The sequence below is a fragment of the Monosiga brevicollis genome, genomic scaffold, assembly GCF_000002865.3.
Source record: "Monosiga brevicollis MX1 MONBRscaffold_6 genomic scaffold, whole genome shotgun sequence".
NCBI lineage: Eukaryota > Choanoflagellata > Craspedida > Salpingoecidae > Monosiga > Monosiga brevicollis.
In genome coordinates, this window is record NW_001865043.1 from 441919 (window position 1) to 466711 (window position 24793).

Below are 24793 nucleotides of genomic sequence, written 5' to 3' on the forward strand. Positions count from 1 at the left end.
GCCACACCCTTTGGCGCCTTGGCGTATCTTGGCTTAGAGCCTGATTGGCTGCATTGGATCGGAGAGTCATTCGATTCTTGGAGGAAACCCATAATGCCACACAACCCACCATTCAGAATTGATCTACGTGAGGTGACTGGCACACACACACACACACACACACACACACACGATTGACGCTGGCCCCGAGTAGGTTGTGATTTCATCGGAATTATTACCCCAGTTTTTGTCATTTCGCGTGGCCCATATCCTCGGCTGGGACGCTTTCTGCACCAGCAGTCTCATACTCGGAGCTGACCCCAAGGCGCCGGAGCCATGCCCGCACTGGCCTGGCCTGGAACGAGTGCAAATGACCAAATGCCACGATCTCCTCACACAACGACATGATGAGAATCAGCGAGCCAGACATGACCGACGAGGAGTTCGTTCTCGTGCCCCTCCTACCATTGCAGTGACTGCCAAAGTATTGTCAGACAATTTCATCTCAGCTACCAGATGGCATAAAACAGCGATTTAAGAAATCGTTGTAAACAACTGTTGTTACACTCGCAACGTTTTTTTTTTTTCTCCTCTCTCTCTCTCTCTCTCTCTTTGCCGCTCAACTGGTTCTGGCTCTGGGGGCCTCAGGTGCCGTCGTCGTCGTTTGAGTCGTGAGGTTGGTGCCCTGCTCTGCCCGCAACAACGACAACGTTGTGTGTGGCGCTGGCGAACGCATGTGTGATATTTGAGAGACAAGTTTTGTCCGAGGCAAAGCCCTTGTCTCTCGTCTCTCTCGTTTAGCTGACTACCAGCATGTCCTCAGCCTCGTGGTGGTGCACATGTCACTAGAAACAGGGTCGTGCCCCAGAATATCCAGCCGAACCTCTGCTTGACGCGCCGTGTCCCCCCACTTCACAGGACACCATGGCAGCCGAGCGGGTACGTCAACGACTCTGCCCACGCGATGACTCATTCGCACTCACCTGCCTGCTGTGTGCTGTCTTGAATCTCTTGGGACCTTTGTAGCGTCGATCCTCCTTTCTGTCCTCGGTGGCCGCTTCAACCAGCTCCTTTCTTTCTTCTTTCTTTCGTGCCAATGACGGCGATGATGACGCCCATGATGAGGTCTCAAGCCATCAACCAACCCAGCGTCCAAAGATCGCCACTGGTGCCTCGACCTCCTACCCCTCGGGGCCCGGTGCCTTCCGTCTTGACGCCGGACGAAATGACGCTCAGGTTTGTCATGCCCGTGTTGATTTGCTCGCGCTGACCGGTCAAGCTCATTCCGACTCACCACCACCCACGATCACAGGCTGCCGTGGCCGCCGATGCATTAGCAGCCCACGCGCGTCAGCTCGCATCTGCCCGTGCCGGTGTCGGTTCCTCCGTTCTGGGCACGAGTGGCCTCGATCACAGCCGCCTTGGATCACTACCTGGCTTCAATCAGAGCCACATGCAAGCACAAGCCACCCAACAGGTCGAATTGGACGTGTTGTCTTCCTCCTTCCGTTTCTCCTTTGCTTGTATCTCGACCTCGTGCTGCTCTCCTCTGCCTCTTCTGACATGGTGCTATGTAACAACATCCAAATCCATTAGAATCCACTCTTGAGCCGTCTCTCACCAACGCGCCCCCCCAGCCAGCCGTTGGTCAACAAGCAGGGCCTCGAGGTTTGTCAGACGCGCTGCATCCCCGCCTCGGTTCCACACGAGGCCCAACGCACCATTGGCTCTTTGCTGTCAGCTCAACCCCATGCAACATGCACCATCCATCACCAGGCTCAAGTCGGGCAAAAGCGCGTACATGCTGCCGCCAATGCTGCTCCAGTAGCCCGGGCCACTAATCTTCAGAGCTTGGCCGATCGTGCTGCCCGCCGCGTCATCAAGCCTGCCAAGACAGCCACGTCCGTAATCTCTGCCGGCCCAACCCCAAGCCTTGCAGTGTCGCCTGGACCTTCATCTTATCAGCTTTCCCGCGTTGTTACAGGCGTCCTGCTCAACTCTCACTGGCCGCCCAACGCATGCTGCAAACCCTGACAACCCAAGTCTCCCCATTGGACGAGTCTGCCTTGTACGTCCTTGCCACCTTTCCCGGCCACTTGGCCATCTGTGGAATATGCACCAGTTGTAAACATCAAACAGCTGTTATCTGAGTGGGATCATCAGGGTCTGAATGCGTGGCCAAGAATGGCACCGCTCATGGAAATGCTGTTTGTAGGCTGGCTGACGTCAACGAGGCATCCTCACCGCAAGCGCAGCTTCGTGCCCGGCGACGCGCCCGTGCACACCGCCTCACTCGCCCGGGACAGGTCAAGCTCAACCTGACCGGCCGTGTGCGTGCTACCGCCACCAGCATGTATGGTCGGCCCTCGAGCGATTCCGGGCGGGTGCCTGCCAGTGTGACCGCGCCGCCCACAGCAGATTTGAAAAATGAGCAAGAGGTAAATGCATTTTACTTTTTAAAAATTTGTCGACCCTACGGCAGAGACAAACAATGTCATATCGTTCTTGTTAAGCAGCCGCACAGGGGTCAAACGCTGATCAATTTTGCCACATCTGAACCTTCAGGACCTTCCGAGGAAGCGGGTCAAGAATGATCTCCCCGCGGCCACGACAAGCACTACCGCAGGACCTTCAGGCGCCTGGACGGCAGCCTCCAAACTCGGCACTACAGCTGCGCAGACCAAGGCGGAAAGCGCAGCGCCCAACAAAACCCTGTGCGGCCCATGATCTCGACGCAGGCCGTCCATACCACGATGATTGTTTTCGTCTCATTACGCGCCTGACTTCCTCCCTTTGATGTTTGCTTGGCACACTTTTTTTTTTTTTTTTTTTTTTTAGATCACGTAGCCTCAAGTCTGCCTCGAGCACGCAGCAGCCTTCCGCTGCTGAATTTTGGGCCGAAAAGCGTCGAGTCGACCAGCTTGTAGCAGCACCCGCCTTGTCATTGTCCCCTTCGTTTGCAGCCAAGCCTTCGACTTCCACTGCCTTTGGCGGGTTTGGCGCGACCGCGCCCGCTGCACCAATGGCTACAACGACAACGACCACAACAAATGTCACAGCCCTGGCCGAGCCATCGACCTTTGCCCCAAGCGCAAAGAATGCTGGCGAACCCGCTCCTAAGAAGACAGCCTCCGCCAAGGACTCATCTGCACCAAGTACTTTTGGTGCTTCTTCTACCACTGCACCGGCAGCACAAAGTGCTGTTTCTAAACCCAGCTTTGGCATGCTGCCCACCAAACCCGTCAGTGCCCCCACATTTGGCGGCTTTGACAAGGCAGCTGTCACCACGCCTGCTTCAACCGCTACTTCATCTGACAAGTCCACGCCACTTGCTGCGCCTGCTACACCCTCTGTGGCCGCCTCCCCCTTTGGCAAGAAGATGGATGCGGTTACTCAGCCAGCCGCCAACCCGCCAAAAGCTTCGACCGCCGATGCCAACAGCAGCGGCGTAGCCAGCACCAAGAGCAGCATCTTACCAAGCGCATCGCCAGCGACGCTGTCCAAGGCTCCCAGTGGATCGTTCTCTTTTGCTCATGCGACAGTCATGGACAAAAAGCCCATCACCGCCACCAACGATCAGGTTTGTGATAGCATGCAAGCTCAAATTTTCATAGCTTTGATGGCCACTCACCTAGTCCCGGCAACCCTGATAGTTTTCGTTTGCCAAAGCCTCTGTACCTTCAGCTACGAGTGGCACGCCTGCCCCAGCCAAAGGGTTTGCATTTGGTCAAGCCATGAGCAACACTTCTGCTACGGTTTCAGCTTTGGCAACTGCCCCCTCTGCCGTTTCCAAACCAGCCGCTGCTGTCAAGCCGCCTACATCACCCATCTCGCTAACGCCATCGCCTGCTTTGCGCGCGTTGGAGCCAGCCGTCAGCACGGCCAGCACCGGCACAAACAAAGCACCTGTGCCCACAGGCAGCGGGTTCCCCTTTGGCAGTGCTAAAAAAGTCGCAGACAACGTCTCGCCAGCCAGTGCCAATACGTCCAGCGGCTTTACATTTGGGAAGGCCACAACCGCAGCGACCGTGGCCACGGCTGCTGACTCATCCCAGACGCTTCCGGCAGCCGCTGAGACCAAGGCGGCCCCCTTTAGCTTTGGCAAGTCTACACAGCCCCCCAAGGCCCCTGAGTCAGAAGCAGTTGCTTCTACCAAGGCCACGCCTTTTGCCTTTGGCCAACCGAAGGAGGCTTCGCAGGAAACAACCTCTTCCGGTGCGAGCAAGGGATTGGCTTTTGGACAGTCGCCAGGAGCCTCCACTACAACAGCGACAAGCGCAGCAGACAAACCTGAGACAGCTGTCAAGACCGAGACGCCCGCTAAGGCAGCCACAGGCTTCACCTTTGGAGCCACGTCTGCCAAGCCCGCAGAGACTGAGAGCGCGCCCAAGGCGGCAGGCTTTGCTTTTGGAGCCACGCCCGCCAAGCCCGCAGAGACCGAGAGCGCGCCCAAGGCGGCCGGCTTCACCTTTGGGGCCACGCCCGCCAAACCTGCTGAGACTGAGAGCGCGACCAAACCAGCTGCTAGTTTTACCTTTGGGGCCACCCCTTCAAAGCCAGCTGAGACTGACAGCACGCCCAAGGCTACTACCGGCTTCTCTTTTGGCGCAACAAGCGCGCCTCCAACTTCGACCCCAGCTCCAGCTTCGGGCTTTGCCTTTGGAGCCAGCACAACGTCAGCATCTGGCGTTGCAGGAAGTACCACGACCGCCTCCACCCCGTCCAGTTTTGGTGCAACGTCAGCTGCTGCGACCAAGCCTGAGACAAAAGGGTTTTCGTTTGGGGCCACCCCCACCACAACATCAAACGCTGCCACGCCAAGCGCTCCGTTTAATTTTGGAAGCAAACCGGCGCCAGCGCCAGCGACGGCGTCGTCTGCACCGACAGGCTTTTCCTTTGGGGCCTCAACCGCTGCGGCTGGCACATCAGCACCAGCATCCCTGCCTTCGACTGGTTTTCAGTTTGGTGTTACAGCGCCCTCCTCTACCGCTGCCTATCAAAGCAACCAGGGTGGCTTCCAGTTTGGTGCCACGGCGACTTCAGTTGCGCCCGCGGCCAGCAGTGCTCCGACACAGGGCTTTGCTTTTGGAGCTCAGAACAGTCAAAAACCTGCCGCCAGCACGGGCGCTGGTTTTTCGTTCGGATCCAATGCCGCTGGTGGAGACACGGGAGGCATGAGCACAGAGCCCTCGCCTTCTTCGACGCCAGTGCCGACCGCTGGAGCGCCAGTTGGCGCATTTGGCGGCTTTGGTGGCAATGCGGCATCAGTTGCGACATCAAACGCAGCAGGTGGTTTTGCCTTTGGGGCCGCCACGGCACCTGCTGCACCTGCTAGCAGCTCGTTTGGATTTGGCGCTGCGGGTGCCACCAGCGCGGCGCCAGCAGCCAGCGGAGGTTTCCAGTTTGGAGCCGGCGCAGCGCCGTCGGCTGGAGCTTCAAGCTTTGGCGGGGGTGCCTTTGGGGCCGCTCCAGGGGCCAACGCAGGCGGCTTTGGTTTTGGTGCGGGCGCAAACACAGGTGCTGCCTCGGGCAATGCCGGTATGTATTGCAACTCGTGCTCAATCATCTTGTGCCATCTGTGAACTCTGGTGGTGGCCCTTCGCTTGCCCGATCTACTCGAGTGGTCACGCTCATTTGCTTTCTGGCCATCGTTTGTGACATTTTTGTTTTTCTCCTTTTTCTCCTTTTTTCTGTCCCTCTGTCTTGTTGTAGCAGGAGGGTTTCAGTTTGGTGCAGGTGGCGCAGCGACAAATGGCGCTGGTACGTTTTCTTTTGTTTTCTTTCATTCTTCTTTGACAGAACATGCTTGCCGCAAATGGCTCAGATACCGGTGTCTGCTGTGTTTGTGCAGGTGGATTTTCGATGGGCACTTCTGGCAACAAGGCCGCGGGCGGAGGTCGGCGCAAAGTTCACGCCAAGCGTCGAAATAAATAATAATGCAGGAGTTGCAGTTTTTATTCACTTCGAGCCTTGACGGGTCACACAGACAGACAGCCAACCATTCCACAGTTCGAGAACAAAAGAAAAAATTGATTTGTTGACAACATCAGTTGAGACCGTCAATGCATCAGTTACATGTGTCAGCTTATCTTGGTAACCAAATGCGCTGCGTGTGTGTGCGGAAGACGGCTCCACCTCTCTCTATCTCTCTCTTTCTCTCTCTCTCTCTCTCTCCTCCTCTCTCTCTTTCTCTCTCTCTTCAATCTCTCTATCTCTCTCTCTCTTTCTCTTTCTTCTCTCTCTCTTTACTTCACCAATTCTCTCTCTCTCTTTGTCACTCTGTCTCTCTGCCTCTCTCTCTCTCTCTCTCTCTCTCTCTCTCTAAAATGGTAAAATGGTGCACAGACACCCTCCATTACCACTTTCCTTTTGTTTCGTTCTTTTGTTCCAACTGCGCATTTTTCTTCCTCTGGATCTGGTTTTTGCTTTCAAGCCGTTTCCACAAACAGCCGCTCAGAGTCAGTCAGTGTCAGTGTGGAGCCGCCGCCGCAGCAGCAGCGAAGAGGTGTGTCTCCTTGTCGGCGGGGGCGGTTCTGTTGTTGTTCCGGGAGAGGAAATGGAAGGCTAGCAGGCAGGCATAGCTTCATGGGTGGCAAGGGAGTGAGGACGTCATTTCCCCGAACCGTTACGCGTGGATCACTCTTCGTTGAACAAGCTTCTGCCTCATCGCGCCTGGCTTTTCCCCGTGTCGTTGTTGATCCATTGAAGTCGGCCCGCAGTGACGATCAGTGCTTGTTGGGTCTTTGCAGCCTCGGATCGTTGTTGCGTCCAAGCGTACACGGTTCTGGCAAGTCCTTGTTGTGGTGAGCCATGTGCGCGTACAACTCGTCCTCTGGTGTCATTGTTATTGTCAATGTGAGATAACCTTAGTCCGCGTCACGTCTTGCCTCACACAATACCTTGTGGCTTATTTCCGGTACCCACCAGTCTTGCCGCGCGCTACTGCACCACCACCGCCGGCTTTGACATTCTACCAGCTCTGACATTTGTCACTGTCAACGCCATCATGAGTCTGATGACCAAACTGTTTGGCGGCTCCAGCGGCCAAAGCAAGCAACATGTCGACCCCAACGCGCAGGCCAAGCTGACTGGGGCCATCCAGCAGATTAATGAGGTCAGCTTACTTTGTGGCGCTAGCCTCGACATAACCTGCCCCGGCCATCTCGAGCTGCTGCTACCAGCGCGAGGCATGGTCTCAACCCATTTTTTGACATCTTCCCTTCATTAATCATCACAGCAAATTGACGCCTTTGGCAAGAAGAAGGAGCAAATTGAGAAGCGCATCGCCCAGGAGCTGGCCCAGGCCAAGGCCGCCGTCAAAGCCAACAAGGGCAATAAGCAAAAAGCCATGCCTTTTATGAAGCGCAAGGCCCGCCTGGAGAAGCAAATGCAGCAGATTGAAGGCATTATTGAGAACATGGAAGCGCAGCGTTTTAGTTTGGAAACTGCCTCGCTGAACAAGGGCGCAGTGGATGCCATGAGTGCTGGTCAACAAGCCATTCGGGCTCAAGGTGGGTTGCTGCGCCTAGTTACCCTCGTTGAGCCCTGTTTTGATTTGTTTTTTTGTTGTTTTTTGGCCATGCTGCTAGCTTGCGAGCGCTAACCCTTTACCCTTTGCCACAGGTATTGATGCAGACAAGCTCGCTGACGAGCTGGATGACATCCAGGAAGATGTAGGTTCCTTCCGCGACACCACAAAGGCGACACTACAAAAGCTTCCCCCCCCTCTTTTTTTCCGTACACAGATATGCTTATCGCCGTGGGCTTGTGTTACAGATGCAAAGGTTAGAAGAAGTTACAGATATGCTGAGCCAGCCCATTCTCGGTGCCCCCGTGGATGAAGATGATCTTATGGCCGAGCTGGACGCGGAGCTGGAGAGTGACTTGCAAGATGAACTTCTTGACACAGATGTTGGCATGGCCATGCCTGATACACCACTTGACATGCCTGCAGGTTGGTCCATGTGCATTGTGGTCGGCTCTTGCGCGTTTCCGAACAGCTCATCTCAGTACCCTTGACTGTCTTTTCCCCGTCGCAATACATTCCCAGTGCCTCAATCTACGCCCCAAGCGACAGCACAAGCCGAAGACGACGACGAGTTGGCCAATCTGGCGGCATGGGCCAACTAGACACGCCCGCCAGACTCGCGACTTTTTTGTTCCCTCCTCCGTTCGTGAAACCCCATGTTTCTGTGACTTACAAGTTAATCAAACCCCCAGCGCATCAACCCCAATAATCTCAATTATTCCCGCTCATCCTTGGCCTGCACCCTTGGTCGCCTTTGGTACAGTACGAAGAATCATGAAAGTGAGGATGGTATTCATTATTGAGGTGTCAACAGTGTTCATCAGCGGCAATGATAGTCAAGCGTTGCAATTTTTCTATCACAGAACAAACAGATCTAGACATAGCGCGGCTACGGCTGTACATGTACCCCTCATGCTCTCATGCTGCACCAACCCGCCTAAAAAGCCATTGGCAGCGCCGTCACATCAGAGACCGATTTCACGAACAGAGCATTGTGATTGGGCACCTGCCGACGCTTACTGACCTCTGGATGAGTCGGTAGGAACCGTAGCCGATGGCACCCAACAAAATAATGGCACCCAACGTGCGGAGGGGTGCACTGGCAAAAAGCCCGCTGCTCGAGTCGAGTGACGATTTGGGCGCCGCCCTACACAAGGTCAAGTGAGGCCCCAAAAAGGAAATGAGTGTCTAGCGCCATCACACTCTTCCATGCTTTAAAAACTCGCCTCATGGCGGGGAAGAGTGAAACGCCTGCACCAACTCTTGTGCACCCAAGCATTTGACGTACAGAAACAGAGAGGTGTTGCCAATCGCGTCAAACAGCTGCTGAGGTGGGTGTGCATCGCGGTCCACACCACTGACGACAATGGGCGCTGGAAGCTTGTGCGCCCGGCAGTAGTCCACAGGTTGGTCGCACACGTCCTGTAGGTTGACAGTCAACAAGAGCACCGTTTCATTATTTTTGGCAAAGCTCAGCGATTCGCAGATGCGGACAGAATGAAAGGAGCGATGGACCAACCTGAACTGCCGCACTGAGATCGCCTTTGCAAGCCGCAAACATGACGTGGGGTCCTGGGCGAACGACTTGCTCCTGCTCGCGCCCGCCACACCAAAATTAAAACATTGGAATTTTAGAACACAGGCTGACTTGAAAAGACTAAGAATACAAAATATATGACCGGGAAGGGGTTCAGGTTTCGCGGCCACGCTGATTCAACCTACCGCCAGCTCAACAAGGTCTTGAAAACTGCTTCCATCATGTTGATTGTAAGCAAAGCAAACGACGTCACACTGTGCTGCACACTCGGCTGAGGCCACGGCCTCAGAGGCCCCAATGTCCATGCTGAACTCCTCCATCTAAAACCACCAGTGTCAATGGGCACATCCAGACCATGAGCCTGGACCCATATTTTTTCATTTTGACAATGGCAAAGCTAACACGAGGCTGCACGAACCAAAAGATAGCGAGGGCCCTTGTTGGTAGTAATAGCACCCAGCGCAATACGTCGTCCCCGTCGGCGACCCAGAATTGCCCGAGTTCCGCTATTGGCCAACTCCTGCAGCAAGGTGGACTGTTTTCCAAGGCAGTGCAGCACAGCAGTGAGTTTGCATTTTTTGCAGGACCCGTTCCTCATCCGGTGTGTTTGTGTGCGTGAGCGGCATCAACACACCTTGCCACTCTCGCGGCGACCGATGAGACGGCAAATAAAGAGATCACGGTTGCACACGCCAGCCGCACGTTCATCCCGTCGACTACGTGAAACCTTCACGGCCTGCAATACTGAATCCCCATCCACGTTGGGCTCCAGCTGACGGCTGCAGAGTGTAAAGCCAAGATACGCCATGTACTCCATAAACAGTCCCACGTCGACGTAGCACAAATACCTGTTCGAGCAAATTAACAGTGGGATGATCGGGCATCAGGCCGTGCAGAAGGCTCAGGTCGTGCAGAAGGCAAGGCTGGTTTAGACTTTCTCAACGGATCTCAGTGCCACACGAGATAACAACGCACCGCCAGAGCGCCAGGAAGTTGCTCAATGACATGCTGGCGTCGGGCGCTTCGACAAGAATGTCGTTGGCCCAGGGCATGCCTGGGGTGGGAGCAAAGACGTGATCGAGCTGGTTTTTGTCCAAAAAGTCGCGACCTTCTTCATCGTGCTGATTGAACAATTGTGTTAAAAAGTTGATGGCCTGCTCTGAAGGCTCGGCGATAGCATCTTCGCACACCTCGAGCCTAAGTCGCATGTGACCAAGCAAACGCTGGCCGTGAGGTCACCACGTTGCATGCAAGGCCGGAGAACGCCAAGACGAAGACATACTCGGGGCGGATGTATGCTGGCAAGAGCGTGAGGTCGTTCTGATATCCAAACCGACGAAGCACTTGCCACCTGTTTGCGTGCATAGAGTTCAGGATGCGACCCGTGGCACAAAAGCAGTGAGAGGCTATAGTGATCAGATATTCTTCAGAGAGGTCAAAGCAATCACAAACGTGGTTTCCAAGCGACCGCGCTCCACAAAGAGCTTCAACACGGCCTCGAAGCCTTCCAAGGTGAGCGCATCATCTTCGACCCCTTGTGGCAGGGATGACTGGACAATCTGAAGGTATTGACGATTTGCGCAAACCAGATACAAGCGGTGAGTGCAGACCGCCACGGGTGTGTCATGCACAAGGATAAACGCACATTGATGATCGACGCGAGCTCGGCTTGGCTCAAAGGTTGACCAAAAACGGTAGCTTGAAAGGAGTTGAGCTCCGCCTCGGACAAGAGCCCTGGCAACAGGATGCGACGACAGGGCGAGTGAGCCCGGACCAGGAGTTCGGGGACCCTGCGCGTTGGACAAACGGTTTGACATGACGTGGACAAACCATCACGATCTGTATCACAGATGAAAAAAATGCGTGCAATTGCCTTTTTAGCAGCTGGCGTGAGCTCGTAGCGCCTACACCAGAGGCGTGGCATGGGCGAATTTGAGCTGTGCTACTCTCAAACGAATGTACTACCAGAAGCAGAAATGTGGCGACACGCCAAACCTACTGGGGATGATAGATGGCAGCAATGGGATACAGAATCGCCTTTTGCGCGTAGCGAAACGCTTCGCTGATTCCAGTCAGAGCCTTCGCGGAGCACTGGCAACATGATGGCACACGCAAGCAACATTTGGCAGAGAAGCAGACAAGGGAGCTGTGAGGCACTGGGCGTCCTTCAGGTTGACAACAGGGTAGGAATGGCCAAAAAACATGCCACCGCACCTCGATACTGGTTTCCACCTCGATGTATGTGGTCATCAGAGGTTCAATGTACTTGCGCAGGCGCTCGCTTTGGCTGGCAGGACCGGTCTTGGAGAGATCACTCTGTGCAACCGAGCACACGCAAGGAATCGAGCAAACCGGTAAGCAAAGGAAAGTCTCTTTCCCCATCCAAAACCTCGTCGCCCAACCTTGTTGCCAATGACAATGACGGGCTTGGTGTCATTCTGCACGGAGCGGCGCACAAGTGGCATCCAGTACGATTGAAGCCGTTCCATGGTCTCGGGCGAGGCAAGCGAGTAGACGAGTCCAATCACGTCCGCCTATGTACACCATTGCATTTCAGTCATGATACATGAGTGCCACATGAGGCGGTTAGCAGAGCGCCTCTCTAAAACTCATATCCGTCCCATCCAGCCGTGAGCGCACACCTCTCGGATTTGGGCCATGATGGCCTCTTCATCTTGGATGCGCAAGGACGTGTCCCTGAGTACGTGCGATTAGTGCGAGAGAAATAGGTTAAGGTATCATTATTTCCCTTCAGCCAGGATCAGAATGAAATGGAACAGCCACGCGAGCCGGTTCAAACACATGATTGTACGAGGTAAAGGAGCAGGCTCGAGAGGACATACACAATGTGGGTCGTGACGGGTTCGGGCATGGCACTTGCGGGAATGGTGAGCTCTGAAAGAACAGGCACAACCTCCTCCTCAAACTTTTCCTTCATGAGCGAGGTGATGAGTGACGTCTTGCCCACATGACGGTCGCCAATCAAGACAATGCGCACTTGTGATGTCATCGCCATCGTGCCGGCGTCACCAAACACCACTGGACCGCCAAGTTTGCTATCCGATTGGAACGGTGCCGCCAACAACACCACCCAGCACAAGGACAAGGACCCAATAAATCCAAGCTTCAAGCTGATGCCTGTGGCGCCCCAACCCTGCTTATTTGACAGCGACTGCCTCTGGCTCCTTTCACGCCGAAACCGCCGGAAGAGCGTCAAAGAAACAAAAAAAATAAAAGTGTGTGTGTGTGTGTGTGTGTGTGCGAAAAAAAATTCGAAAAAAAAATTTCGCCAATTTCATGTTGAAACGGACTACCACTTGTATTTGATGACAATTTCCCCTTTTTTTTTTTTTTTTTTTTCCTGTTTTTTTGTGTTGTCAAAGGAAGAGCTCAGGTGGATACATCCACCTTGACAAACGCGTGAGATGACATGTATACACTGTCCTCATGATTCCACAGATAATGTCTGGCCCAGGCGCAGCTTTTCATCTCGACGACCGATCAAAACCTGAGATTTTAGGTTAGTCTGAACTTCATTAGATCGATTTCGATTTCAGAACGGCAGGACAAATGGCGACTTTGATTTGATCTGGTGTGGTCGGTTCGTCTGTAGCTTTTTCATCATGAGATGGCCTCTACTATGTGCACATTGTCATAACATGGATGATCTGTAAAAATTCGGCTCGGCCAAACGCTGAACCTAAAGTTGGTTGGCCGCTACGCGTCGGATTCAGCTGCTTGCAGAGCCACACACCCCGCAAGCGCCGTCCACGGGACCGTCAGCGCCAGCTGTACAACAGCCTCGCCATGCGACGTCGCGTGATTGGTGGAAAATATCAGACCAAATCCTGCTCGGACCACCGCCATGCCGTGCTCACGATCCTCAGCTTCAAAAAGCTGCTCAGCAGCCTCCTGGGGCTCCATGGCACCTGCAGCCGCAACAAACAAAGCGCAAAATAGGTGACCCAAGCTCGCAATGAGCTTGCAGCGAGACCGAGCGCTGGCATCAAATCCATAAATTCAGCGACGGGGCATGCTTACCTAGAAAGAAGGCGATTGGAAGGTTACACCAAGACGCCAGATCCGTGAGCGTCCAGCCCGGGTCTTGTCCAGCCTCGATCACCAGCAATTTTCCATGACGCAATGCCAGAGCCAGCTACGCACACCCGCATCAGCATGTGCGAGTAATTCGAGAACTCGCCTGGTGGGCACGCGGGGGCTGGAAACTTTGAGCGTGAGTCAACAAATCAACGTTGGGCACATACCGTGCGTCGAACTTTGCGCTGCTGTTTCTCCAGCAACGTTGCATCACTCAGGGGCACGAGACCGGAGAGGACTTCGACGTCCTGCATCAAAGCGATTGCAAGGTGAGACGAAAGCCCATTCGATAGTCTTGTGCTGGGTAAGCATCGGAAGAAGAGACACACTGGCAGGAATTGAAGAACATGCAAGGTGGCCGAGTCGGCGTTGATCAGCAGCCATGGCTTTGTCGATTGACGCTCACGCAGCTCGCCTACCAGCTCCCCCAGCTGTAACAACATGCTTTGATGAGAACGTAACCACATATGCCTGGACCAAATGTCGTTGGGGTAAACAGCAAAAGCAAGCAAACACACAAGCGACCTCCCCCCCCTTCTACCAAGCAAGCAAACAAAAAGACATCACATCAAGGCGGCAGCGTACCCGATGGGTGGGGTAGCATAGGGGCTGCAGTGGCTGCGCTGCAAGCGTCACGTAAGCCAATTCCGTCGTGGGCACTTCTGCCTGCAATTCTCGACGTGCCTGCTGCTCACTCATCTGGGCGAGCACGACGGCCCGGAAACCTGTCAAAAAAGAGATTCACGCGAGGATGTTTGTCAACTGATGCTCAAGCATCCCAGCATTGTATGGTTCGAGACATCACACCAAGCAAGAGGTTTGAACTTGAATCACTCACCCTCGTGCATGGATGGGGGTCCATCTCCCTTTGCGCGATCAAAGACGGAGTGGTAAAACTCTCGGTCGCGGGCATCCAAGAGCTGCGGTGGTAATTGGTTGCAGAATTTATTGTTGCTCCAGATTTTATCCCGAAAGGCAGGACATGTATCATGAAGGTCCAAGACTACAGTTTGTCCGTCTCGCAGCGCGGCGCAGAGCTGGCGTCGAGCTGTATCCAGTGCATCTGGCACCTTGATGCGTGTTCGTGCAAAGGGAAGGGCGAGGGGCCGCGTATTGATAACAACGTGGCCGGCCTCTAGCAGGTCGTTGCTCAGCGCCTCGTAATCCCCAGGTGCAGGGACGAGCATGACGATTACTTGTTGCAAAATCGCCTTTGCGAAACGGAGCAAGGGTCGCCAATCATGATGCGTCATGACCCAGGTGGGTAGTGGCGACGGCAAAAGGTGCTGGTTGGCTTCAGCCACCGAGGGTGCACCTGCCAATCCATCATCATCGTCCACGTAGTCGTCGGGCTTGGTACCGCGAATCTCGTGCGTCACGGTGTGAACGTAAAGAAAACAGAGGCCTTGCTGATTCAAGGTGCGCAGCCACCGCCCGGTACTGCGCTCTGCTTCATCTACCAGTCGAAGCGCAAACGGGCCTAAATTACCAAACCCGGCATGAGCTTTCATCGGCAGCCGGGCCAACCAAGCATGAAGAGTCAAGCCCCATCGTGGCAAAGCGAGGGTGTGGTGCGCATGCCTACCAGCGTCTTGTTGTCCCTCTTTGTTAGTCATCACGTTTTCAAAGTCCTTTTCTTGCTCGTACTCAGCTTGCGAGCCCCCGACAGCCTCGCTGTAGTCACCCGGGTTGGCCGCGCCTACAAATCGGGAAAGACGGCATATTCAAAGGCCGCAATAAGGTCAAACCCAGTCTTCAAAGGCCGCAATAAGGTCAAACCCAGTCTTCAAAGCTCGCGTGGGGAGAAGACGTGGGGATAAAACACATACCGGATTGGGTTCGAGCATGTTTGAGGAGGGCGGCCTCGTACTCTTCGGCGTTGGTAAATCCAGCCAGGTCATGTGGCGCTTCAAAGCCCGACGCCGGTGTAGCAGGTGGGGGCACCACCGCTTGGGGCGTTGCGGCAAGGGCATCGTCTGCAGGTGGGACGTCATTGGTTTGTGGTGCACCAGTGCCCTCAAGCGATGCCGGAGCATCAGGGGTGAGGGCATCGGATGAGGGGACATCGGGAGTGAGGGCGTTGGATGAGGGAACATCGGGAGTGAGGGCTGGAGAGCTCGAGTCAGTTTCTGGGGTGATGGATCCTGGTGGTGGGGGGGTCAATGGTTCTGGTGTCAGCTCGGGTGGGGCCGGGGTCGCAGGCATGGGCGTATCGTGGCGATGTAGGCCAGCGTGGGGCTCATCGTCAAAAGCCATCAGACTGGTGGGCGTCGGTGCGGCAGAGGATGCCTTTGAGCTGAAGCAAGAACCGGGGGCAGACGCATACTCATTGGTTGCGGCAAAAGTGACACGAAATGAGCGACTCGGCTCGTCCGGAGGCGGAGCTGCAGCTTCATTGGTGGCCGGTGGCACGACACGTCGCTTGAGGATGCTGCGTTGGGGTCGAGCGAGCGGGGAGGGAAGTGGAGAGAGGGGTGGCGTGGGTGGGGCATTGTCAAGGTCTTTTTCTTTTGCTTGTGCCTCAGATCGGGCGTGGGTATGATCATCACTTGTGCTGCCATCGTCGAAAGAGTGATGCAGATTTCGAGCCTCGATCTCGGCTTGCGTTGGGATGGAATTTCGGCGCGGGGAGCGTGCATGGCGCCCAGAGGACGGTGCGGCGGGCGGGGGCCGATGTCGGGTGGGGGGCGAGGGTGGCCGACCGGGTTCGATTTCCAACGCGCGCTCGACCGAGTTGGCGTCCACGGCCGTGGCTAGGCTCGAGGTGCAGCCCATCGCGCCGGTCTACGCTCAAGACCAAATGAACAGCAGCGGTGGCTCTCGGGCAACGTGAATTGGACAATGCCAGAGCCGTCTCCCGAAGTGCGTTTGAGAAATGGGGCTTGCTGGATCAAGGCTTTTGCTCAATGCCGTGGCATAAGGTGGGCAGGACTAACGGACACCATGTCGAGGCCTGCTCGGGTCTGCGGCTGGTGGTGGCAAGGAACAGAAACAGCGCAAGGGCCGTTTCACAGCCGTCCAACTTCCTTTTGCTCGCCGGCTTGATAAGGCCGCTCACAATACCACCTCATCCGTCAGCGCGGCACTGTATCGCGTTTTGTGTTTTGTGTTTCAAACCCTGACCTGCATACTCCAACAACAACAACAACAACAACGATCAGCCAGCCAGCCAGCCAGCCAGCCAGCAAAACACGCCCGCAGCCACAGAGAGCAGAGAGACAGAGCAGACAGAGCAGAGAGAGAACAGAGAGCAGAGAGAGAGTAGAGGGCGCAAAATGTTGTGTTTGGTTGTCAACGCCCCACGCATGATTTAGTCTGACAAAAGTATCTGACAAATAGCGGATGAGTCGTGGCAGGCACTACCAAATGTCTTTGAGAACTTTCATCTGGTAGCTAGATGAGAGTGGAAGAGTGTTGTTTGGTCAACGAGCCTCACTGGAACGTTAACGCACACACCACACACACACACACACACACAGTGAACAACAACTTAAACACACACACACACACACTCTCTCTCTCTCTCTCTCTCTCTCTCTCTCTCTCTCTCTCTCTCTCTCTCTCTCTCTCTTTTTATGTTTTTTTTTGGGTTTTTTTTCTGATTTTTCTTTTTTTAGTGTGTGTGCATGTGTGTGGGGGGTGCGAAGCTGAAAGCAGGACGTGAAACGGCAGCGCCGTTTGACCTGCTGGGCCCCCGTTTTGTCTCTGATCGGCCCTTTCTGGGATATCTCTGAGGGTAGTTAGGGTGCCCAGCTGTCCAGCGGACCGCTGGGTCACTTATACATATCCACACGGGCTGCTGTGCTCGTGCGCTGCACTCTAGGTGAGCCAGCTGCTGCTGCTGCTGCTGCTGCTGCTTGTGTGTGTGTGTGTGTGTGTGCCTGGTTGTTGTTGTTGTTGTTGTTGTTGTTGTTGTTGTTGTTGTGCGAGCAAAGGGGGCCAAACTAGGATAGCCCGCACGCGTCACCGCAATGGCAGCCTGAGGCACAACGGCCTTTGCCAGCATTCCAAAACAAGCTCAACAGGGCTGTCAAAGGTCCTGCTTGGTTGGCGTGACGCGCGCTGCCTGTTGGGTTGCCGTTTGTGCCCCTTTTCTCTGTCCCATGTTGAAGCTGCAAATGCTTCTAAAACGTTTGGGGTGTGTGCATGCCACGTTGGCACGCCTTTCTCAGCGAGGCGAGGCTGCCCTTATGGCCGCCCCTCTGCCAGCAACCCTGCCGTCTTGGTTTTTTTTTTGTTTTTTTTGCCGTCCTCCTGGTCTGCTCTTGATGTTCAAGCAGCAGTTTTTTCTCGCCGCATGACGAGCCGCATTCTCGTTTGGTTTGCGCCCGCCGCCACTTTTCATGCATTTTCTCGCTTCTTTGTGTTAGACACGCGAGCGGTGCCATAACTCAACCGCAGACCGCCTTCATGGCTCTCTTCGACGTACGCTGCACTTGACCTGCGCTTTTGCTTTTCTCTCGTGGCCTGGCCCACTTGTTTTTTCCACACGTGCGTGTCATTCACAATTGTTTCTTTCTTGGAACAGGCCGTGCGAGCTCGACAAATGGCGACCGTGGCCTTTGTCCTTCTTCTTATCATGCCGCTGGCTGCGTTGGACTCGGCTTTGCTGGCGCCATCCACCGGCTGGGGTACGCCCTCGCACCAGGCCGCTTTGAAGCATTTGGTTGACAGACAGTCCTCTGACTGCCCGTGGTTTGCTTGCGCTGCCTCACAGTTATCACAGAGACCGATAATCCCGACTTCACTCTTCTCCCCGGTCAAGCCCCGCGTCCCAAAACCAGGCAAGTCAGGGCCTACTCTTGTTCACATCGCATCGACAGCGCGGGGCCGGTCTGCATGGTGAATTGCAGACTACCTTCTCATCTTCTTCGGCTCTTTTATCCATGGCTCTCTTTGATGTCATGTTTAGCGAGGGCATCGTGGAAGGCCAACATCCACCAGTGCTGGTCCCTCCTTTTCTGCGCTTTCCCCAGCAGTAAGCTCGCGCTTGCCACAAAGGCCTCTCGGACACCCCACCTGCTCTGTCTTGGCTCTGGACTCGTATTTTTTCTGTTTTTCTTATTCTTGTCCTCGAACGTGCTTCAACTTGGCCTTGCCTCGCAGGGAACTGTGCAAAGTCGCAGAACGCGTGGTCACGGTTGTCAACGGCAATCCACGAGCTGATTTGCACCTTTACAGCATTTCAAGCAACAGCAACGACTTTCATAGCTCATGGTTTGAGCACGCGGTGGTGGCACCGGGCGATAACACCACCTTCACCATTGCCTTTATGAGCGAGACATTGGGGCCCGTGGAGGCTAACATTACTCTACTCACCTCACAAGGCCCCATTCTCTATGAAGTGTTTGGTGACGCCGTGCCCAATGAGCTACGCCTGCGCCCACTGGTGCACGGACGCATCCCAACCAAGCTGCGCCTCGCCCAGACCGTCAGCGTCTTCAACCCCCACCCGTTCCCCCTCATGGTGTGTTCATTTTCCATGTTGGCTTTGCTCCTTGGTCCCATGCTCGTGTCAAAGACGCACCGCCTGACTGCTTTGTGGACCTCATTCGACTGACAGGTTCAAGAGGTGTTCACCAGTCTCAAGGACATTCACGTAGAGGTGGCCGCACTCTTCAGCGCCAACAGCGAAAATGGCGAGACCCCGTTGCGCAATTGGATCATACCGCCTCGCGTTCATCAGCCTGTTTTTATTGCAACAGTGACGAGCAACGAACCCACCTTGCTACAGGGCTACATCAATGTGCGCACCAATCACAGTGCCAGCAACGCCATCATCCCTGTCACCATTGATGTTGTTCAACAAGACGGCCTCTTCTTCGGCCCCGGGGACATGATTGACTTTGGAACCCTCACGCGTTCCGACCCACCCCTTCATCGCCCGGTTACCCTGCTGTACCGTTCCAGCGACGAAAAGGCCAACGCCCAAATACTTGACCTCCGCGTGGTGGGCTGTGCCCACTCTCACAACGCCACGCGCATTTGTCCGACTGTCGCCGTGCACCACCGCAAGGACAAGTTCTCCCTTCAACCTTTCACCTGGACGCGCGTAGCCACCCTCACCCTGGGTAGTGGCCGTCTGCAAAATGCATGCGGCGTTTATGAGGGCATTGTGCAGATCGATTATCGTATGCCTTTGCAGGCGGGCGTTCACACAATTCACGTCCCCTTTCGTGCCCAATTTGAGGAGGGGGCCTTGGACCTGCCTTTTGTTGACACTTGCTTTCACGTTGAAGGTCCACCTTTTGTACGCCAAAGCCGCCGCTTCACGGTTTTAAATACCCATCCCCGTGCCATTGAGCTCGTCAACTTTACTGTCCCGCGAGACATCAGTGACCTCTTCAAGGTAAGTTGCCCATGCCATGTGAGGGTCAAGGGACCATGCATTTGGCATGGCGGTGGGATTCCGAGGCATGCATATTGCATATTGCATGAGCTCATTCGCTTTTTGGCCTCGGTAGTTGGAGGGCTCTGCACAGCGGCACGTCTTGGCTCCCGGCCAGAGTCAGTCATACAACATTACCTTTCAGGCCAACAGCACGGATCTTGCTCTGACTCAGTTTCTGACCATTGCCACCAATGAATCTGCTCTTCGCGTTCATGTTCCTCTTTTCACCTACAATGGCCAACTTGGCTACACTGTGACCGACAAGGTAGGATTCCTTACTTGCCCGCTCAAACCTCACTAGCCCGACTGGCTAGCGTCCGCTGCTATTTTTGTTGTTCTTTTTTTGAAGGCCGTTTTTCCAATGTCATTGTCTTCTGCTTGTGCACGGTGGCTGTGTTCTCGAGCGACGCTGTTTTTCTGCTTGTGTGAGACTTTTGTGTCATGGTTACATTGCCATCAGCCCGGTTATTTTCCCGCACGTCGAGTGCCTTCAAGGCCGTGACGTTTGTGGGTATACGCCCGGGCGAGAACAAACTCGTTGCTTACTGACGTTTTTATGGGGGGGACCGTTTGGTCTTTGATGAGGCATTTGCAACCCATCCACCACGTGCCTCATTGCCCGCGCCCAAGCACACAGTGCTTCCTCTTCTCCTCGTTGCACACTTCGTCCATTGGCTTGTTTACTTTTATTTTTTTTTTTCATTTCTTTTGGGCACACTCCACTGCGTACTGCAAGACGTGTTCTGATGCTCATCACCACGTGGTCCTTCCGCTTGCTTGTGCTTGTGGCTCCATTGTTTTCTTCCCGCCGGCTCCATTGTCACGCAGCGCTATGACGATATCGACTTTGGGATCTTTGATGTCGAGGAGCCTCAAACGCTGCAGCTGCGAGTGGTCAACAGCAACTCAGTGCGCGTTCAGCTCTCAGCTTACGCGACCAACGTGCCGGGACTCAAGCTGACGGCGGTTGAGACCTCGCCCTCGGCACACCTTTTGGATGTGGTCGAGTACGGCAAGCTGTTTGCACGTCACCAAGATGTGCCCGCGCCACTCACCACGCCGGCCGATGATCAGGTTGATGAGAGCCAGGTTCGACCCTGTTTGATCACATTTTCCTCGGCCTGTCTTTCCGAAACAAATCTTTTCGACTCACGAGTCAAAATGCTGAACTTTGCTGGTTTGCTTTGCTTTACAGGTGCAGGCCATTAACATCACCATGGATCCGGGAATGGTGCTGACCTTCAACGTGACGCTTCTCCAGCCCCAAGAGCGAAAGCTCCACGGCGAATTGCGCCTTTACTCAACATACAGCACACTTTACATTCCTGTTTCTTATGAAGGTCGCCGCAAACTGTTGAACTTGTCACCAACGACCATTTTGTTCCCACCCACGTTTCCCGACCAATACTATATGTCCCATGAGGTTGACGAGGAAGTCTTTCCTTCATCTTTGCGACAGGTGCGAGCATCGACCATCTTCTTTTTCTTCTTCTTGTTCTTCTTCTTAATCTTCTTCTCCTTATTCTGAGGCATTTCACTCATACTTTTGTCCTGGCCATTTGCATCATTCGCACCATTTTTCTTTGCATTCTAGCTGACCGCCATGCCATCGGCTGACATTGAGCTTATTCCGGACAATCGGTCCATCAGCATTGAATCGGTGTCCTCAACTGACTCGCGCATTCAGTTTGTGCGTAATCCCAACTTTCCCAAGGATCTCAGTGGGTTGCAGGGTCAGCGCCTGCGCCTTGGCTCTGTGCAGTTTAACACGTCCTCCTTAGTCAACAGTCGCAACTACATGCCACGCGTGCGTCGGTCCTTCAGCTGGCCGTCAAAGTCCATCGAGCTTGACCGCATTGACTTGGATGAGCTGACCGCGACGCACTCTGCTTGGCAAGAGCTGCGAGCAGCCAATCAACACAAAGTTGCAGCTCGCGTGTCGCTCCATGCCGAGAGCCAACTACCGCACCACATTGATGTGTTTGCGGCACTTTACCGCCCCAACCTGCTTGGTAATCGCACGTTGCAGTTTGCCTTGACTCAGATTCACCAAACCTCCTTTCTTGAGGCTGTGGTGACGAATCCCAGCCAACAACCCCTGCTTTTGCAGTTGGCCACGGTCCGCCATTATTTACAAACGAGTTTGGGACCACAACTTGAGGCACACCTGGCGCTTTCGCCTTCGGATGCTCAGCACATGCGCACCGATTACGACCCCTTTCCTATGATTGACTTCACGAGTGACGTGTTCGCCGAGGCGCAGCGCCGGCTACACCCAGATACCGCCGCGCGGGACACGGCCATCAAGGTCTTAGGACCGGATCGTCTGATTCTTGCGCCACGTCGCAATGCCTCGCTTGTTTTCAGCTTCAAGCCCATTGTCGTGGGGCATGCCACTGCAGCCGTGATGCTGCTCAACAATCTCAGCATCATGGAGGCCGTCCGTCTCGACGCTATCGGAGGCAAGGGGACCTTTGGCTTTCCCCGAACGCAGCCAAACATTCGAAACGGCAGCCTCGTACTCAGCATTACGTCAGATGATCTGCAGGGCTGTGAGGATCCAGATCTCTTCCTCGATGGCAACGGGTCAGAGGCCATTTCTTTGCCAGATGCCGCAAGTGCGGGCGCCAATGGCTCCCTAGCCTCGCGGCACCGAGTCGGCGATGCCTTTCGCTTCAACTTTACTGTTGTCAATCGTGGAGATATGCCCGTGCATGTCACTCGAATGGGCATTGACGGAGGGCCCTGTCAAGCCGAAGGTTTTGAGATTTACAACTGCACGCCCTTTGTGTTGGAACCACAGGCAGAGCACCAACTGGAGATTGGTTACACACCCGATTTTACGAGCGCTTTAGTCCGGTCTCGGCTGACCGTGCAGTTGAAGGACAATGACAGGCCACTTTTTTTCCAGCTTGTCGCTACGCTTCCCCCGCACTTGCTCAATCCCTGCTTCCAGGCCGTTCCAGCACCTACGTGGGCGCCATATCTCAAACCTGCTATTTTGCTTGTCTCGATTGCGCTGGGCGTCTTGGTCATGCTGGTCGAATGTGGCGGAGATGGTGCGCTGCCCTTCAAATCACGCGTGAGAGTGACACGCAGAACCAAGACACGCACATCGAACAGTGTCAGTGACAATGTTTCGCAACAGCTGCAACCGCCGTCGCAACACAGACAATCACAACGGCGGCACCAAGAGCACGCGCAAGGACATGCGCAAGGTCGCCTTGATTCCAGTGATGATGCTGGCAATGACAACCATGCCAAATCCCGGGAAGATTTCGAGAGTAGAGCCAACGTGGTTAACTCTGTCTCACCTAGAGGGAACCCTGGATTCGATGATCACACACCCGGCCATTACCAAGACGGCGGGGAGGATTCTTTTGCAAAAGATCACATGCACGATCACGACCACGACCACGACCATGACCACGACCATGACCATGACCACGACCACGACCACGACCACGACCACGACCACGACCACGACCACGACCACGACCACGACCAATCACCTCGCGCACGCCGGAAGAAAAAATCCAAAAAGGCAACAGCCGGCACTTCTGGCCGTGCCATTTCTACAGTGCCACTCATCGAATCGCACGCTGCTACAGGTGCCAGTCCGGCTGGGCGGGAAAGTGGCCGCCACGCTGCTGAAACCAGCAATCACTCTCAAGTCAACTCTCAGGCACATCTCGTGAGCCACTCGACAACTGCGGCACGTGGTGGGCATGCAGATGTTTCACAGGAAGAATCAGCTAGTGCACAGACCTCTGGAACGACCTCAGCAAGTGGTATAGGCTCTCCACGCGAGAGTGGACAGGCTCCCGATGCTAATCCCGAAGGCGACACACGAGCATCACGCCGAGGCCAAGATCGCTCCCCCACGGTTTACGCGGACGGGCAGCCACATGTACACGTGCCAGGCTCTCGCTCTCCGGACAAACCAGCAGAGGTTCGCCGGCGGGGTCCAGCCGCCAGTTTGAAGGAACCCGGAGCAATGCCTGCTGTGGCTGACAAGGATGCGATCATTGCTCAAGCGTTGCTTGCTGCGCAAGCAGGCGGTGGTCCAGAGGAGGGCGATGTTCCGTCTACTCTTCGGGCAGGTCGTCAGACAGCAGGGCGAAACAAGATGGCCAGTTCCCCTCGTATGGCCACCAATTCTACCACGCACGAAGGCCGGGTGGCGGCGCAACGGCTTGGGGTGGGACGAGCTCCAGCATCCCCCGTCAAAGCAGGGGGCAGGAACGCGGCTCGGCCAGCAACAGCTGCTGCGGCAGTGGCGGCTGGTTTGTCGCCTCGTCAGCTCGCGGCAAGTTCAACCGTGGCCCCATCGCCCCCAGGCGTGGGCTTGGCGCCAGAAGCCACCTCGCCACATCGCAAACCGCGCCCGCCTACGATGACCATGTCACCAGATGCCCCGCCCTTCTCGCCTTCATCGGCCACCTTGCGGCAGCTGGGAGCTTCACGGGGCGCGGGGGGTCGAGATGCCATTCCGCGCACACCCGAGCGCCCACCGCTGATTCCGGATCCGCTGACTCCCAGTACACCGGGTTTGTTCAAGCTGCCTCCTCTCCCCCACTTTAGCCCCTCCGTTCCTCTGCCGCCAGCAGAGAGCAGCCACGATCCCATGACCACATGGGGCACCGGCGTGGGGCTAGGAGGCTTGCCACCAGCCCCAGAAGAGCCAGTCGCTACAGGTTCTCTCTGGTCGAGTTTGACGGGTAGTGAGCCAGTCTGGAACGATGGGGACGCTTTGCCAACGGCCCCAGTGGTGGAGACTACCGCATCGCAGCCTGGAATGAGTGGCCACGATCCGTGGGCTTCCATGCCACCCACCAACCAGGACAAGAAATCAACCTTTTGGTGGATGAGCCAGGAAGAACAGAGTGGCCCCATGTTTGGGAGTCGTGATGATTCTTTTTACGAGTCGCACTTGCCGGCCCGTACGGTTTCGGATCCACCAGCTGGTACCATGGGTCTCTCGGCGGGTATTTTGGACCCTATTGAGGCCAGTCCGTGGTATGTCAACACTTTCTTGCCTTGCGCTTCTTGAAGAGTGTGGTGTGCGGTTTCATCCATCCCAACCGAGCTGGTTTTGCAAGTTGTCTTACTTTGCTTATGTCTCTGTGCTGGTTTGTCTTCCCGTGTTCTCCTTGTAGGGCTGAGGGCGGAGACGAACTTAGCTGGGCTTCTGAGGAGGTAACTGCATCGAGTAAGAATAAGGCCGATTTTTGGGGTGCTCCCTGGTGATTTACATTTG

The 24793-nt window shown here is 55.1% G+C and overlaps 3 protein-coding genes across 3 annotated transcripts; 1 reads left to right on the top strand and 2 right to left on the bottom strand.

Moving 5' to 3' along the window:
• Positions 1–9669: 9669 nt before the first annotated feature.
• On the bottom strand, positions 9670–12054 carry MONBRDRAFT_15914 (uncharacterized protein; the record flags this gene model as incomplete). Its single annotated transcript, XM_001744619.1, has 11 exons — positions 9670–9892; positions 10020–10241; positions 10327–10395; positions 10497–10603; positions 10690–10778; positions 10875–10948; positions 11044–11135; positions 11259–11360; positions 11447–11578; positions 11687–11741; positions 11888–12054. The coding sequence occupies 11 exons, from the start codon at positions 12052–12054 to the stop codon at positions 9670–9672; spliced, it is 1332 nt and encodes a 443-aa protein (XP_001744671.1).
• Positions 12055–12761: 707 nt separating this feature from the next.
• MONBRDRAFT_7029 (uncharacterized protein) lies at positions 12762–15917 on the bottom strand (the record flags this gene model as incomplete). The annotated part of the gene is made up of 6 exons (XM_001744620.1): positions 12762–12973; positions 13086–13200; positions 13310–13390; positions 13728–13867; positions 13981–14841; positions 14972–15917. The coding sequence occupies 6 exons, from the start codon at positions 15915–15917 to the stop codon at positions 12762–12764; spliced, it is 2355 nt and encodes a 784-aa protein (XP_001744672.1).
• A 2111-nt stretch (positions 15918–18028) lies between these two features.
• Positions 18029–24586, top strand: MONBRDRAFT_7030 (uncharacterized protein; the record flags this gene model as incomplete). Its single annotated transcript, XM_001744430.1, has 7 exons — positions 18029–18120; positions 18249–18609; positions 18706–19491; positions 19676–19798; positions 20362–20622; positions 20729–20992; positions 21128–24586. 7 exons carry the CDS (start codon positions 18029–18031, stop codon positions 24584–24586), a joined length of 5346 nt encoding a protein of 1781 aa, XP_001744482.1.
• Between the last annotated feature and the right edge of the window lie 207 nt (positions 24587–24793).